The sequence below is a fragment of the Lithobates pipiens genome, unplaced genomic scaffold (assembly GCF_037356315.1).
Source record: "Lithobates pipiens isolate NorthernLeopardFrog02 unplaced genomic scaffold, aLitPip1_a1.2 Scaffold_23, whole genome shotgun sequence".
NCBI lineage: Eukaryota > Metazoa > Chordata > Amphibia > Anura > Ranidae > Lithobates > Lithobates pipiens.
This window is the reverse complement of record NW_027507785.1, coordinates 97,191,746-97,210,410: the sequence shown is the minus strand read 5'-3', so window position 1 is coordinate 97,210,410 and position 18,665 is coordinate 97,191,746. Positions and strand designations below refer to the sequence as shown.

Here is an 18,665-nt window from a genome sequence, read left to right as displayed (position 1 = left end):
ATTTCTATTTTAAGATAATTATGCTGACAGCCAGCAAATAGAAGAGAAAGATGAAAAGGTGAATACGTGAAGCTGTAAGCATTTCAGGGGCACAAAGCCAGCAGAATATGCAAATTATTCTAGATATACTCTTGACTCAGCAATGGTTAATTCACAGCGCTGGGTAACTTTCAAATGAAAGATTTTCACAATGAAAGCTATTCTGGTACCAAGGGTATAACAGGAACACTGGGCTCAGCATGTCAACTCTGATCCTATAAATTGCCACGCTGACTCCAAGGAGCTGGACTCATTTTAATACTGATTGCAAGGCATGAGGCCTTAAAGTATTATTAAACCCACAACAGTTAAATCAATCTTTATATGCAGTAAAGCATGCTTGTTATACCCACTGTAGAACCTAATGGGTTAATCATCTGCAGCATGTAAAAAAGGCTGTTTGATCCTGTCTTATCTGATCCTCCACTTCTTCCACTGTCCCCAATCTATCTACTGATAGTACAGCGCTTTGGAGGCACTCTGCTCATGCTCAGTTTGGTGTGTATTTATAGAGTTTTTTTTTTCTTGGGAGAATGCATGTGATAAGCACAGGGCCAATCAGCACTGTCCAGACAGAGGGTCAGGGGTCCTGCATTCTCAAAGGACAATCAGGGGAGAATGAAAACTCCTCCTACAAGATTTAAACAGACACTAATAGAAGCTCTAACTGCTGATGAGAAAAAGATATTTAGCAGTTTATATTTACTAAATAATTGCATTTCCATGTTCTGTGGGAGTCCAGATATAGTAAATGCAGGGTCCTGAGTTTGGTAACAATTTAACTATCTAAGTCAGTGATTCTCAACTAGGGCTCCTCCAAAGGTTGCTATGGGTTCCTCCAGCATTCGACAATTTCTGCCTCTTAGATAAGTTCCCACTGGCACCATTGATATTTTTAGCTATCTGTAAGGAGGTAATTCTTCCCAATGACCAATGACCACAAGTGTAATGACCTCTGTGTTGAAAAGGTTGAGAACGGCTGATCTAAGTCAACTAAAAGCACTAAATTTTCTCTTGAAATGTAACTAAATTGAAGTATCTGAAAAAGTATATTCCATATTGTGTAAAAGGGTGCCAAAAACACTTTGCAATAAATAAGGTATGATCCCTGGAATTCATAAAGACTGGCACAGACAGATTTTGCAACAGTGTCTCTCATGCATTCTTAGCCCTTGTACAAACGGTCGGAAATTCCGACCACAAAATCCTTCAGAAAAAATTCGGAAACTGGTGTTGCATACACACGGTCGGACAAAGTTGTCAGAAAATCCGATCATTCGAAACGTGATGGCGTTCGTTCGTTCGTTCCAACGAGACTACGTTCAGCCTAGTAGCCAATAGCTTTGCTCTCGTAGTTTGATCTGAGCATGCGTGGCACTTTGTCCGATCGGAATTCTCTACAAACGATGGGAAAAAGTCAGATCAGATTTTGTTGTTGGAAAATTTGAGATCCTGCTCTCAAATTTTTTTCCATCGGAATTACCGACGGAAAAAGTCCGATAGATCCCACACACGATCGGATTTTCCGACAATATAATCTGATCGGACCGTTTCCGGCGGAATTTCCGACTGTGTGTACAAGGGCTAAAAGTGTTTCAAGATGCAACAAATTCATGTACTTGCTTGAGAGACACTTAACCAAAATCTTTCTGCGCCCGTTTCTCTCTCTCTGTTTACTATAGGAGAGTTGGTATTATTTAGCTCTGCTTTCATAAGATACGCGCTGTTGGTCATTTCTTTTGATTTTGACACATTCAATGCACCACAATGTAAGAGTGGCACATTTTAAAACGACCTGAATTTGGTGCACAAGTTACTGAAGAGGTTTTCCCTCATTTCTTGTCTTAGTGACTTTACAGGAATTGAGGTGAAATCCCACCAAAAATAAATAAATAAATAAATATATTGTGACATCCAAATTTTTCAGAGTTAATGTTTTTGGTAAGCTGTGGAGTGGCAATGCAAAGCTGGTATCAGGCTTTTCAGATAATCTCTTTAATCAGAGATGTGATTTGCACAGGTACTGGTCTGATTGACAGCAGCTCCATCTGTACCTTACCATCTTACCTGATCTTACTTCAGCCAGCCCCAGGAGCTCTGTAAATCATATGTATCCCTGATTAAGGACAAGGTCAGATGGGTTCTTTTCATGCTGTGTCTGACTAGATGTAAACCCTACCTGAATTGCATTTAGTTTGCTAAATAACTGTGCATCATATAACATGTCCTTGTGTTTTTTTATTTAAAAATATATATATATTTTTGTATCATTTTTGCATCTTCTGCAGCCCCTTTTGCTTGCCTCCAGCAATGGCTGCATGGCAGGTCTCAATGGTGGGCAATGCCTGTGTAGATACAGCCACATGTAGTCTCCATCAGAAGTTTGGGTGACAACACAATTTGGAGAAATGCTATTCTAATGCACAGCTGGTAAATAGGGAGAGTGGCAGGTATGTGTGGGGCCCTCTGACCTCATATGCCCGTGGCAGTTGCTCTAGCTTACCTTTTGGATCTTCTCTTTTCACTTTTCTTCACACATTTCACGAGACAGCAAACCAAAAATGCCATCGACATGAGCAGGATGATGGCGCAGCTCACAATAGAGGCAATGACCGCCACTTTAAATCCAAATGTCTCATATTTTGATAGAGCTGTAAAACAGGAAATAAATTATAGTCACGGATTCCAAATGCAAGAGCCATTTCATCATTAAGCTATTGTACAGGGTCCTCTTTCTTCCCCTGGCAGAGCTGATGTTTAGCTTCAAAGTGAGGAATTATTTTAACGTCTGGATGCCATTCAAAGCTGACATTGTATTTAAGGCACCACTTAAGTAGGGTCCTATTTTTATATTTCTTATGTTCATGGCTGCCTCTGATGGATATTAATTGGAAGAAGTCAGCCAAATAGCCTGTGGTGATAAATATAAATGTATAATGAAGGCTTAAGGAATTTTACACTGCTGCAGTTTGGCAGTCTGCGTAGTTTTACATGACAGTCACTAAAAAGGAGATACTTTCTGTACCTGATCGTATGTGGGGCGGTTGATACATATACATACTATATATGGTAAAGCATTTCTGGAGACTTTAACTACTTCCCCACCGCTTTATAGTCATATGACGCCCGCAGGAACCCTCCGTCCCTCCAGGCGGGCGTCACATGACGTCCTGGGATTCCCTGCATTGTGGAGAGCATGGGCCACCGCATCACTTGGGACCTGATGCGCGTGCCCGATGGCCGCGATGTCCGCCGGGCACCTGCGATTGCTCGTCACAGAGCAGGAACGTGGATCTGTGTGTGTAAACACATAGATCTACATCCTGTCAGGTGAGAGGAGACCTATCCATGTGTTCCCATTACAGAGGAACACCGATCGGTCTCCTCCTCTTGTGAGTCCCCTCCCCCTACAGTTAGAATCAATCCCTAGGACACACAGTTAACCCTTTGATCACCCCCTAGTGTTAACCCTTTCCGTGGCAGTCACATTTATACAGTAATCAATGCATTTTATAGCACTGATCGCTGTATAAATGTCACTGGTCCCAAAATAGTGTCAAAAGTGTCCGATATGTCTGCCGCAATATCGCAGACATGATAAAAATTGCAGATCACCGCCATTACTAGTAAAAAAAATAATAATAAAAATGCCATAATTCTATCCCCTATTTTGTAGATGCTATAACTTTTGCACAATCCAATCAATATACGCTTATTGCGATTTTTTTTTTTTTTTACCAAAGATATGTAGAAGAATACATATAGGTCTAAACTGAGGAAAAAAATAGCTAAAAAAATAAATAAAATATAAATAAATAAATAAATATTGTTTTTTTTTTTTTAATTGTCACTCTTTTTTTGTTTATAGCGCAAAAAATAAAAACCGCAGAGGTGATCAAATACCGCCAAAAGAAATTTCTATTTGTGGGGAAAAAAATGTTCAAAATAAATTTGGGTACGTTGTCGCATGACCATGCAATGGTCATTCAAAATGTGACAGCGCTGAAAGCTGAAAATTGGCCTGGGCAGGAAGGGTGTGAAAATAGAATGGAAGTAGTTAAAGTTAAAGTATCTCCATAAAATACGTCAGAAAGGACACAGCCAATCGATTTAATAAAAATCAGGCACATCACTCTCAATTTTTGGACCAATGAGAACTCAGACAGACAAGGATCAGGAAATTAAGCTTTATAAAAATGGTGGTAAAAACTCCCTTCTGGGTGATCAATGTACATTGGAAGCATTTTACCAAACATTGTGCAGAATCTTATCTTTTTGATCTGAATAAACTGTTTGTTTCTCGATGTCCTCTAAAGATTCTGAAAAGAAGCCATTGTTTCCTTATAATCAGTTGGTGAAGTCTCAATGTTCTGAAATTCTTATGGCAGAGGATGCCTAAAATCTGACTTGTATCTTAGTGCAAATATCTGGGTAAATCAGTGAGCCAATCACACAAGCAGGCGATGACATTTCTGGGGACATTCCGTACACCAAAGACGTACAGAATGCCTCCAAGTTGCCATATTGCATTAAAAATGACAGTGGCTTCAGACTTAAAAGGAAACTTCATTTTTAATAACCTTAAATTACAACATGGCTTGTGCAGCTATTGTATATGCTCTATTATTTTTTTATTTGCTATACTTCTTCCCATGAAAGTGAAGTTAGCCTTTAAGCTTTACTAAAAATGACTCACGACTTCCATAATCTTGAACCCTTGCATTGTTTGGTTGTGAAATGCCGCTTCCTGGTCTCACACTGCAGTGTTCTGTGCTGGCAGAGCTGAGTAACAGCCACACCCTTAGTACAAGTGCTAAGGGGTGTGGATGTTACTCAAGTAAGAGATTACTGTCTCACATTCAAAGTGGTTACCCTATGGCTTTAAATTGGTTCTAAAGGCAGATTTTTTTTTTACCTTAATGCATTCTCTGCATTAAGGTAAAAAAAATAAAGCAGGTCTGCATGCATCTACCTCCAAGCCCCCCCCCCCCCTCCCACCCCCTTATACTTACCTGAGCCCAATCTTGATGCAGCAATATGCACAAGAACAGAGGCTCTCTCCTTCCTCATTGGCTCAGACAGAGCAGCAGACACCATTGGCTTCTGCTGCTGTCAATCACAGCCAGTGCGGAGGGAGAGAGCCAGCAACAGACACACAGAGCGGGGCTTTGAAGTGAGCCCGCACGAGTGCCCCTATAACAATTGGCTTGCTATGGGGGCACTTGGTGGGGGAAAGGAGTCATTAGTGCTGGCGGAGGACCTGAGAAGAGGACGATCGGGGCTGCTTTGTGAAAAAACATTACACAAAGCAGGTAAGTATAACATGTTTGTTATTCTAATAAAAAAAAACAAGCATTTACAATCACTTTAAATTGGAAGAATACATAAATGTTTACTACTGTATTATATCTGCTAAAGGATTTATACATTTGTCCAACTAATCTGTACTATACTGCTTTAAAATTGATGGAGTGGAGGAGGAAAGATAATAGAAAAAGCCACAAAGATGAAAAAAATAACTTAGTTGCTGAACCACAAAATAATAGAGTCACCCGACCAGCTATGTAAGTGTGTAATATTGAGTGCCCTGAGCAGCCTCCAGATAAGCACTAGTGCTGTCACATATTCAGAGGAGGGTGAATCACACAGAAATCTACCATAATGTTGGGTATGATAAGAGCTCTCACACTCTCTGCCAGGAATCACTGGGTAATTATGCTTAACTCAACAACTTTCTTGAACCTGCAGCACCCTGGGAGGGTTCAATCTTCTTCATCTGTTTCCTCTTCTCTTATTTTCAGTTTCCTAGACTACAGCTGTCTTACTTAGTCTTATGCACACCTCTTGTCTCCTATTTAGGCCTTATTAAATGATTTTGCATGCCAATGAACAGCAAGACAAATAAAACTAGAAAAGTTAATTTGTTTAAAAAAAAACTAAACATCTTTATTGTGCACCGCTTACAGGCCTAAACATAATGCAATCTTCTTCTTTGAAATATCAAGGTTGCTCGTTACATAATGAAAATACATTTTTTTTTTCCCCACAGATAACTGCCTTGTTCATATGCAAGTACCTTGCCGCATTCAATAGATGCTGTATGTTTAAATGTGTGAAATGGCTGTTTAACTCCCAAATGGCTTCTAGTGTGCATGCATCATCTTGCATGTCTATGTGGACTAAGCCCTTGTACACACGGTCGAACATTCCGACAACAAAATCCATCGGATTTTGTCCGAAACTGGTGTTGCATACACACGGTCGGACAAAGTTGTCGGAAAATCCAATCGTTTCGTTACGCCGGGACTACGTTCAGGCGAGTAGCCAATAGCTTTGGTCTAGGAATTTGATCTGAGCATGCATGGCACTTTGTCCGATCGGAATTCTCTACAAACGATCGGAACAAAGTCCGATCGGATCATGTTGTCGTAAACTTTTTATATCCAGCTCTCAAACTTTGTTGGTCGGACATTCCGACAGAAAAAGTCAGATAAAGCCCACACACGGTCGGATTATCCGACAACACTGTCCGATCTGACATTTTCTGTCGGAATGTCCGACCGTGTGTACAAGGGCTAAATGTGGCCAAAAAAAAAACTGGTTGCAAAACTACGAGACAAACATTCATGGTAACCAAATCAGGATATTTCACCAACAACTCCCCCTTCTCTCTTACCTTGTGCCTCTTCTTATTCATCAGGACCCCATCCCCTCACGGCAAATGTATTGCTTTTATGTCTGTGGTTAGCACCGTGTCACCCCAGTCCTTCATTGATGCACGGAGCTCTTCTTATTGTGTTGATTTTGTATGTTTTTGAAGAAGGTTACACCTCACTTTCATCCCCTTCTTTATTCTGTACCCACAATTATTTTGCTATATGCTGAAAATTAACAATAAAAATATATTCAGCCTAAAAATGGGTTACAATGATCTGAGGTCAGTCATTGTATTTAAAGTGGAGCTAAACTTAACTGGATGAAAACTGTGAGCATGCTATGTCTTCTCTACAATAATACACACTTACCTGCCTGCTCACAGTTTTCTATGGCTGTGCCAGAATGACTGACTTCCATGCACATCACCAAGTCACCCTCTGTTGACCAATCAAGAGGCTGAAACCCCAGCACCCAGGAAGAAGATGACAGCGACCAGGAGAGGATGTAACCACCACATATCTGGAAGGTAGAGGTGAGTACATTTAGGAGTTTAGTTCCACTTTAAGTAATTAAAAAAGATGGTCAGGTTTAAAGGGGTGAGTGGGAGAGAGATTTATTTTACGTTAATGTATATTGTACCTTTTATTCCCTTTAATCCTTTAACAACTTCCCATCCAGCATATGTACTGTATATAGTCCTGGACAGAGGCGTAGCTTGAAGCTTGTGGGCCCCAATGCAAAAGTTGACCTGCCCCCCGCCACTACTTCCAACGTGCGTACAGCTACATCAAAGTGGCTTAAGGGTTTTGTGTTCCCAGAGTTCCTCTTTACAGCAGAGGACAGGGATTACTGCTGGAGAAGCAGAGGACAGGGATCACTGCATCAGCGCTGGAGAATCAGAGGACAGGGACCCCAGGCAGGTCACTTGGCAGAGCTCCTTTCCCATCCCAGCACTGTATACACCCCCCCCCCCACACACACACACACACACACACATTACATAGGGCTGAAATCACATTCCCACACACACACACACACACACACACACATTACATAAGGCTGAAATCACATTCCTTTACAAACAGGCTGCCAGTCTTTACAGGGTGTATCTGGCTTTTATGTTGCCCTTCTGACCCATGAAATTCTCTGGTCGGAATGGCAGTGTAGTTGCAATAGGCAGATACACCCTGTGCAGATCATGGCTAACTGGCTGTAATGTAAAGGAATGTGATTTCAGCCTTGCGGAGGAGGAACAGTATAAAGTGCTGTAATGGGAAAGGAGCTCAGCAGCTGGGCATAGCATGCAGGGTGGAGGGGGTGATCAGGAGGTTTGGGGGGGGGCAACTTAGATCTGGGAGGGAAAAGCCATGTGACACAAAATCTGGAGCCTGCAGCCCTTCAGGGGCCGCCCGAGGAGGTGTTAAGGGATTTCTTTTAGCAATTTCTGAAGGTTTCTCTGTCAGTGTTGGCAGGTGTTGGGGGAAGGTCACCTCCCAGAGGTGTGTCTCTTTTCCCCAGTTGTCAAGGAAGTGGTGTAAGTAGACATCCCCGGGTGGGGGTGTTGGGGGTACAGAGAATCCCAGCTGGTGACTAGGAGACACTGAGCAGTGTCATACCTCACCAGTGACATCGGTACCATCGTGGCTACAGGATGACACTCTCCTCCTCTTGCCTCGCTGAGCTCAGTTACCATTCCATGTTGCCAACACACAGCACAGACACTTCCCCATCCCTGGCTGTTCTCACCTCATGCTCCTCTCCATTCAGGAAATGACTCACAGCTTCTCCCCAGCCAGTGGGAACAGAGGGGTGTGGAATGTGGAAGGCAAAGTAGAAGCCCAGTACTATAGTGTGGCTGTGGGGCCCTAGGGCAGATCAGAGCTGGATTTTGTGGAGGATATAATATGACGGAGGCTGCAGGGGCCCCCTGGAGCTAAGGGTGGGGTTGCGATTGTGACTGCTGTAACCCCTTATGCTACGCCCATGGTCCTGGACTGGAAGTGGTTATACCAGGATCATGGCTAGATCTACAGCCACCCATCTCCCTTACAGGGCTTGAAAGACCAACCTCCCCCCCACCATTTGTTCCCAGGCACTTCCATTTCCTGACCTCCTCTGTGATGAATGAAGCCAGAAGAGACCAGAATTCCGTTACTTCTAGTATCAGTGCTATGTTTCCATGGACAGTACAGACAGGGAAGTAGCTGATCAAACAGAGATCTGTTTGATCGGCTGCCTTGGAAGGCAGAGGAGGTATCGGGGACCCCTGATCTCTCCATAAAAAACACCTGTCGCTGCCCAAAGCTATCACAAGCGGTCTTGTGCACCCCTTGTGATAGAAATAAAGCTGAATAAAAATAAAAGTAAAATAAATGTAAAATAAATGTAAAATAAAAGCACCACGTCCCCCTGTGTTCATGCAGATGTGCACGTAGGTCCCAAATAGATATGTAAGCATCATGTATCACACATGTGGGGTATTGCGGCAAACATCAGAGTGAGAGCAATAATTCTAGTGCCTAAGCTCACTCTAAACTGGTAACTTGTAGAAGCTTTTAAAGTGTTACCCATGGATAATAGGCAATTTGTCACTATTTCAAGACTGCACAATTTTTTAATCTTTACATGTTTGGTATCTATTTACTGGATGCAACATCATCTTTTATATTTTACCAAAAAAAATAAGTATTATATTTTGTTTGTGTGCACTAAAATTCATTTACGTGTAGTTTTCCAGAAAAAGCCAAAAGAAGTCCCGTTTGCAGTTTGGGAGAAGCCATGTGGGGGACGCAGAAAAACATGTGGAAGAAGGTGCTCTGGTCAGATGAGACCAAAATTGAACTTTGTGGCCTAAAAGCACAAGCCATGTGTTGTGCAAAACTAACATTGCACATCACTCTGAGCACACCATCCCCCTCATGAAACATGGTGATGGCAGCATCATGTTATGGGGATGCTTTTCTTCAGCAGGGACAGGGAAGTGGGTCAGAGCTGATGGGTAGATGTATGGAGCCAAATACAAGGCAATCTTATGCCGCGTACACACGACCAGACGTAAGTCCGGCAGACTTTCGACGGAGTTCTGACGGAGTTCTGACAGAGTTCTGATGGACTTTCCGAATGAACGGACTTGGCCACACACAATCACACCAAAGTCCGACGGATTCAAACGTGATGACGTATGACTGGACTAGAATTAGGAAGTTCATAGCCAGTAGCCAATAGCTGCCCTAGCGTCGGTTTTAGTCCGTCAGACTAGCACACACTTGAGCGGATTTCTGGGTCTGGCAGAGTTCTGTCGGAAAAATTTGAAACATGTTCCATTTCTAAAGTCTGTCAGACTTTTGCAAATCAAAAGTCCGCTGCAGCCCACACAAGTTCAAATAGTCTGCCGGAATCATTCCGTCAGACTTTTGATGTTGAAAAGTCTGGTCGTGTGTACGCGGCATAAGAAGAAAACCTGTTAAGAGTCTGTAAAAGACTTGAGACCAGGGCAGAGGTTCACCTTCCAGCAGGAAAACATACAGCCAGAGCTACAATGGAATGGTTTAGATCAAAGCATATTGATGTGTTAGAATGGCCCAGTCAAAGTCCAGACCTAAATCCCATTGAGAATCTGTGGCAAGACTTGAAAATTGCTGTTCACAGACTATCTCCATCCAATCTGACAGAGCTTGAGTTATTTTGCAAAGAAGAATGGGCAAAAATAACACGCTCTAGATGTGCAAAGCTGGTAGAGACATCCCCAAAAATCCTTGCAGCTGTAATTGCAGAGAAATGTAATTCTATAAAGTATTGACTCAGGGGGCCTGAATACAAATGCATGCAGCACTTTTCACATTTATTTGTAAAAAAAAAAAGAAATGAAAACCATTTATTAATTTCCTTCCATTTCACAATTATGTGCCACTTTGTGTTGGTCTATCACATAAAATCCCAATAAAATACATTTAGGTTTTTGGTTGTAATATAACAAAATGTTGAAAATGTCAAGGGGTATGAATACTTTTTCAAGGCACTGTAGGCAGTATAGTTTGTTATGCAGATTATTTGAGCTGCTTTATAATTCACGGCTTTTTATTTTAACCTTCCTGTGTCGTGCGCTCGAGTCAGCGAAGACAGATGGAAGAGAGCTGATGAGTCAGCAAATTAGAATAAACATCTCTCTCTGATCCCCCTCATGTTTAATTAAACTGCTACATAAAAAATTGACATTAATTTAAATTTGAATATGACATAGTTTATTTTTGAAGATGACAAGTATATACTATATTAGGCTGGGTTCACACTGCAGAGGTTACGAGAACCGGATGTGATTCGCACCGCACCGCAGTACAAATCACATCCGATCTCTGTGCGATGCGAGTTCAGCCATACAGATAGTATGGCTGAATTCGTATCGCACCCGGCCCAAACTCGCACAGGACCCTTTTTTTGGTCCGCAGCAGAATCAGATCGCATGGGTGTTCACACCATGCAATCCGATTCCTGTCCAAGGTTTCAGATCGCACTGCGATATGTGAACTGATCTGGGGTGTCATTCACGTTTCACTGACACTCCCAGCAGTTCGCATAGGGCAGTGTGAACTGCCGCCGGGAGGCATGCGATGCCAGAACCCGCCGCGGATTTGCGGTGTTCCCGCATCGCTGCAATGTGAACCCAGCCTCAATAGAAAAATCTATCTAATATGCAAAGACTCTTGCGCACGGGAGCCAAAAGTTTCATGTTTTTTAGACTCTGAGGCTGGGTTGACACCATTGCGAATTGGATGTGGATTCTCCGCATCCAAACCACATCCAATTTACAATAGAAGGAGATTTTGACCAGCTCTCTCTGGAGCTGCTTCACATATCTCTGCAGCAGGTCCGGTGTGATTTGCGTGTCTTTTGCTCCGTTTTAGGTCCAAATTGAGCCCAAAATTTTGGCTGAAATCGGACCTGAAACAATGAACCAGGACGCACCGGACCCCTGGTGTGAGCCGCATTGCAGCTCATATGTGAACCCAGCCTCAGGCATTTTTTTTTACTAATCTGAATGCAACTCATTGCTTTTAATGGGCCTATACACATAGACACCCAAATATCAGCAAACTAATGAAGTGTTTAGATCAATAAAAAAAAAAAAGAAAAAATTATGTTACTGGTCAGTTATTTAGGCACACACGTGTGTATGTTTGTAAATCTTCCTCTTGAATTACAGATTATATTATATCTTGAATTTTTTGGATTTGCATGTAAACTGGCGCACTATACGGACCATACTCCTGTTTTTTGTGCATGAACTTTCTGCCAGGAAGATACGGCATTCATACATTAGTACCTTGTGTAAGGACCCTTAAAGTGGTTGTAAACCCTTACAACACACTTTTCGCTACAGGTAAGCCTTATTATAGCTACCCTGGATATCTCCTAAACCTTAACGGTTTAGGAGATATCAGCTGTATTTGCATGTGCCAACGTCATCAGCACATGCGCACTGAAGAAAATGAAAGCAACGGCACGTACATGTGACGTGTTTGCCGTTACCGCATGTGACGCCATCATGGCTCCGGCCAATCTCAGTGCGCCGGAGCCTGTGATACCCGGAAGTAACCCCCGGGAGCGATGTCGGCCACCGCAGAGATGTATGAGGACAGCTACGGGGGCTTCGAACACAGGTAAGTAATTCATAATGAGCTAGTATGCTATGCATACTAGCTCATTATGCCTTTGTCTTGCAGGTTTTCTTTCCTTGGATTTACAACCACTTTAAGCCTAGTACACACTAGCCAAAAAAGGTCTGCTGATCAGCTTCCGATCATCCCTCTCAGCCATTGGGTGGGGTGTTCTGGCGGGGGGTGGTCTCCCTGTCAGAACACAATATAACAGCAGGGGAGCATGCTGTGCTAACATCAAATAGTTAGTATAGCGGCTCCATCTGAGCTGTCAGTTTATTTTGGATCAGCGGGTTGAATGAAAAAGAAACTACTGGTGTGTACCAGGCTTTAGACTGAAAATGTAATCTCCCTCCAATGTACACAGTAATCTACTTAGTACAGGACATTTTGGGTTGCATTACCTTTTATTTCCCATCATTCCCTTTGCATCAAATGAAACTTCATGTCAGGGTAATAATGGAAGTACCTGAACTGGCTGCTGTTCACATAAAATGGAGAAAAGAGAGAAGGCAAAGAGCGTCAGTCTACTATATCTCCTAGGGTTTAAGAGACTAAATCTCTGACAGTCTCATCTTTCAGGCACTAGGGGCATGGTTTATGAAGTATAAATATCAGATAAAAATGAGGAGTAGGTGTGCAGGGTAAACATATAGAAATAATAATGTGTCCACAAAATGCAAAAACACTCTTTAGCTACCTAAAGCAGTTACCAGGAGATCCACGGGAATGTCTGTGCACTAAACAAAGGAAGCTTATACATAGATACCTGTCATATAGGATTTTTTTCCCATTGCGCTCAATCTGTAAGATCTATTTTTATTCCAAATAAATATATACCATGTAGAGATTTTTAGCTATAAGCATTTGGACTATTATGCCGCATAAGCACGATCGGAATTTCGGCCAGCAAAAGACAGATGAGAGCTTTTCATCGGAAAATGTGTGCTCCATCAGAATTTAGCTGGCCAAATTCCCATCAGCAAAAATTTGAGAGCATGTTCTAATTTTTCCAACTGAAAAACTGTCTATCAGAAATTCTGATCGTGTGTATGCAATTCTGACACGCAAAAACTCACGCATGCTCAGATTCAACTACGAGATGGAAGCTATTGGCTACTGGCTATTGAACTTCCTTTTTCTAGTCCCGTCGTACTTGTTGTACGTCACTGCGTTCTTGACGGTCGGAATTTGGTGTGACCGTGTGTATGCAAGACAGCTTGAGCTAAATCCCGTCGGAATTCCGTCTGGAAAACCATGAGAGCTTTTTCCGACCAAAATTCCGATCATGTGTACATGGCATAAGGGAAACCATATGAAGAACCGGTAACGATTCAGTCTTTATACATATTGTATTGTGACTCGTGCTGCGTACACACAGTTGGACTTTCCAAAGGAAAATGTTCGTTGTCTCATCTTCTTTAGCAAGGCAGTGGTCATCTTGAAAGTGTGTTTGGGGTCGTTATCAGGTTAGAATACTGCCCTGCGGCCCAGTTTCTGAAGGGAGGGGATCATGCTCTGCTTCAGTGTGTCACAGTACATGTTGACATTCATGGTTCTCTCAATGAACTGTAGCTCCCCAGTGCTGGCAGCACTCATGCAGCCCCAGACCATGACACTCCCACCACCATGCTTGACTGTAGGCAAGACACACTTGCCTTTGTACTCTTCTCCTGGTTGCCTCCACACAAACTTCACATCATCTAAACCATGTTTAACTTGGTCTCATCAGACCACAGGACATGGTTCCAGTAATCCATGTCCTTAGTCTGCTTGTCTTCAGCAAACTGTTTGCGGGCTTTCTTGTGCATTATCTTATCTTAACCTATGGATATGACACTGAGCATGTGCACTTAACTTCTTTGGTCGACCATGGCGAGGCCTATTCTGAGTGGAACCTGTCCTGTTAAACCGCTGTATGGTCTTGGCCACAGTGCTGCAGCTCAGTTTCAGGGTCTTGGCAATCTTCTTATAGCCTAGGCTATCTTTATGTAGAGCAGCAATTCTTTTTTTAAGATCCTCAGAGAGTTCTTTGCCATGAGATGGCATGTTGACCTTCAAGTGACCAGTATGAGAGATTGAGAGCAATACCACCAAATTTACCACACCTGCTCCCCATTCACACCTGAGACCTTGTAACACTAAGGAGTCACATGGTACCGGGGAGGGAAAATTGGGCCCAATTTTCACTTAGGGGTGTACTCACTTTTGTTGCCAGCGGTTTAGACATTAATGGCTGTATGTTATTTTGAGGGGACAGCAAATTTACACTGTTATACAAGCTGTACACTCACTACTTTACATTGTAGAAAAGTGTAATTTCTTCAGTGTTGTCACGTGAAAAGATATAATAATATACTTACATAAATGTGAGGGGTGTACTCACTTATGTGAGCTACTGTATGCCCGGATGATACTCTGAATCAGTCCATTATTGTATGTTTAATCCATACTCCATTCCACACTTTGTTTCTCCATAAAATTATGCACCTACCTGGACTTTAACTATAACCGAAAACCCTACAGTGGCAAAGCAGCCTTGCTAACCACTCATCCTCATTTTTCACTGCATGTTGGTAAAATAATTACTATAAAAAAAATGGGAAAGTAAAGAAATTTTTCTTACGTTTACAGGTTGGTGCTCCAGATGTCCATAAGGTACTATTCCCCTTCCAGACACAGGTTGTGAGCCCTTCTCCGACCAGCTGATAGGAAGAGGAGCACTGGAACATAATAACAGTCCCGACTGACGAGCCATTGCCGTGTACAATATGGTACGAGCCTGACTCGGGCGCCACAATCTTTTTACACTGACCTAGAAACAAGCACAAAGAACAGCTACAATGATTGCCTGCATTTCAAATAATCAATAGACAGGAGGCTGAGCATGTAGGCCATAAATAAGAGGTCAGCCCTAAATAATCCTTCGCAGTTTCATGCTACACAGAGCAGAAAGTGTCTATAAAGCAATCTGTAAATTCACTGATCCTTTTTTTCTTAAATTTTTTTTTTTTTTACTACAGAAAAAGGCAATGTGCTGTGACTAGTACATTGCTGTGACTACTGTTTCATTGCTGAGATATCCTTTTGTTTTTAAAGGAAACCTGCTATGAGTGAGATATGGAAGCTGCCACTGATAACCAAGAAAAGGTCTGTTAGCACCCAAGGCAAAGATACCAAAGTACACCCCCTCTTCTCCCCCATTTCGAGATAGTCAATAGAATGGCAACCAAAAAGGAGCAGTGTGGCTGCTATACCTGCTTTCTAGACCCCCTTTCACCCTCTCCGCATAAGCTTCAAACCATCTTTTGGCCCCACTTTCAGCAGCAACTAATGTTAGAGGACACACCAGCCTGGTGATCATGGCTGGGCAAATGTTGAGGCTCGTGCTACGTGACCCATACTATGGTTGGCTGAAATGGGGGAAACAATCCATATTGGGGGGGGGGGGGGGAGAAATAATCCTTATGGCCCAAACCAATTTTTTAATTTCTGGTATAAGCCTATTTATTTGGTTATACAGTGCCTTGAAAAAACATTCATGCCCCTTGAAATCTTCCACATTTGGTCATGTTACAACCAAAAACGTAAATGTATTTTATTGGGATTTTATGTGATAGACCAACACAAAGTGGCACATAATTGTGAAGTGGAAGGAAAATGATTGTTTTTATTGTTTTTTTACAAATAAATATGTGTGGTGTGCGTTTGTATTCAGCCCCCCTGAGTCAATACTTTGTAGAGCCGCCTTTTACTGCAATTACAGCTGCAAGTCTTTTTGGGGATGTCTCTACCAACTTTGCACATCTAGAGAGAAGGACATTTTTGCCCATTCTTCTTTGCTAAATAGCTCAAGCTCTGTCAGATTGGATGGAGAGCGTCCGTGAACAGCAATTCAATTCAAAATGTGGAAAATTTCAGGGGGTATGAATACTTTTTCAAGGCACTGTACGTTTGTCATTACTTAAACTTGAAGTCCAGTTGGATACTAACTATACTTAAACCTGGTCTCACCCCCATTCTAAGCCTAATCTATATACCCTGTAAAGGAAAGGTGTGTATACTTACCTATTCCAATCCAGTCACATTATCGGCATCCAGTGGTGGCTTCAGTGTAGAGGAGGGATAGCCAAAAATGGATGTCCCATAACTACCTCACTGCCCAGGCTCTGCAGTCATTGCCGGCCACTGGAGAGATCATGTGACCGGTACCGGAGCACCCTCAGAGTAGGTAAGTGTAGACATATTTTCTCTACAGAGTAGTTAGAATAGGCTTAGAATGGAGGTGGGAGCAGGTTTAAGTATAGTTAGTATTTGACTAGATTTCCACTTTAAAGATAAGAGATAAGTACAGTACATTTTCTTTATGCAATCTATAGACAAAAAAGATCTAATAAAACAAAAGTTTTTTTCCTATTTCAACCAGTGTTAGTGTAATAAAATGCACATGTTATTCTATTATTTCTCCTGTTTATAATGGCTTTAAAATTATGTTTTGGGTACAAGGTATTGGAAAGTTTTTTTTACAATTATAATAAAGTTTATTTTTTTTTTCTTTTATTTTGCACATTTTTTTAATACAGCACAAAAAAATTAGCAAACAAATGGAATGAGAAAAGCTAAAATATTAATGGTTAAAAAATAATATAAATATCTAAGGGGGGGGGGGGGGGGGGAGTTATTAAAGTATATGTGAACCCGTATCTTGTTAGACACACTATTTGGTTTAAAATAGAAATAAAATGCAAACATGTGTATATACATATAAAAAGAAATATTATAAATACCTTCATTTTTCTATAAGTGATCAAATACACTCTGTTCGAAGGTTGCAAAAGGAGCTTAGAGAGTCAGGGGAGGAGAAACAACATCACACTAGTCCTCCCTGTGAATGGCTGTGCAATCGGAGGGGGGGGGGGATGGGGTTTGTAGCATGTCAGCAGAAGCAATACAAAGAGAACAGGTTACTTTTTCATAAAAATACATGGTATAAGAGATACAGATCAGGAATATGAAATGTTGGGGTAAAGTATTCTTAAGGGCTATTTAGGCATAACTAATTGTTTTAAAATTGTGAGGTTGAATTATATGACATATTATGCAGATCAAAGACCACCCTGTGCACATGAATGAAACAGTAAATACAATATAACAATCATGTGATTACATTGTATTTCTCAGGCTCAGTTCACACCTAATGCCGATGTGGCCCACAGCAGGAGTCCTGTGCATCCTGGTTCACCATTTACGGTCCGATTTCAGCCCGAATTTTGGGTTGAATTTGGACCTGAAACGCACCAAAAGATCTTTTGGTGCGTTTCATCTTGTGAAAATTCGCACCGGAGCCGCATTGGAGATATGTGAACCGGCTCCATAGAGGGCGGGTCACAATCTCCTGCCATTGCGATTTGGATGTGGGGATCTCGCATCCAATTAGCAATAGTGTGAACCCGGCCTCAATGACGCTACTAAACAGCGCTTGGATACTGTTCAGAAATTTTGTATCACACAGCAGGGACTGTATACAGAGACAGCAATAGCTGCAGGGTCATTTTTATTTGACTTTTTTTGTTGTTCTAAAGATGATCTGCCCGTATGTTCCCCTGAAACACAATCCCTATAACACAATATTAGACACCCTGCTGTTTTCCTAATTGTATTACTTTAGGTTTGCCATTTGCCAAGTAAAAAATGAGACAGATGACATACGAAGAAAACAAAGGACATAATGAAAAGTTTTGCGGATTTTCTCCTCAACTCATGGAGATCAGGTTGGTGTATTGGTTGCCAGAAATTCTACAAGGTGGTCCTTATATCGATCCTACAGCCATAAGCTTAACATTGTCTAATCTGAATATTTATGGTTGGATCAAACAATGACTTCTACCTATAACAGACCTGGGCATTTTACGGCCCTTAGGGCCACATTAAGCCTTTTGTAAATAAGTGTACACCATGCACGCGATATAACTGCATTGCTTTTTATTTTGAAGGCGACTGTTATTTTTTATTTTTTCAATTTATATACGTGAAAACGTGTCACCTTCACACTAATGTGTTGGAGAACAGGCGTCTACAAGAAATGTCAGTGCCCAAACTTCTGCCCCCCCAGAGCTTGTGACATTGCTCCATGGCTCTGGGGGAGGAGTATGGGTTCCCTGGATCCAGGCCAGGCAGTCAACAAGATGAAGGCTGTGCTTCCACCCTCGTTGGTCCACCACTCGCCAAGATGGTGGCAGTTACACTTTTGCCCTTTCTGAGTGACTTCGTCCATGTGGAAGGGGTGGTGCCACCCCTTAAATGACTTGGGTGGAT

General features: G+C 42.0%; 1 protein-coding gene across 1 annotated transcript in view; it reads right to left on the bottom strand.

The window, feature by feature from the left end:
- Positions 1-18,665, bottom strand: part of SUSD3 (sushi domain containing 3) — a 184,663-nt gene that overhangs the window by 46,110 nt on the left and 119,888 nt on the right. The window contains exons 2-3 of the mRNA XM_077452089.1: positions 14,977-15,165; positions 2,543-2,690 (exon numbers count right to left, since the gene is read on the bottom strand). Of these exons, the coding sequence (XP_077308215.1) occupies positions 2,543-2,690; positions 14,977-15,165 (337 nt within the window). The remainder of the gene's footprint in view (positions 1-2,542; positions 2,691-14,976; positions 15,166-18,665) is intronic.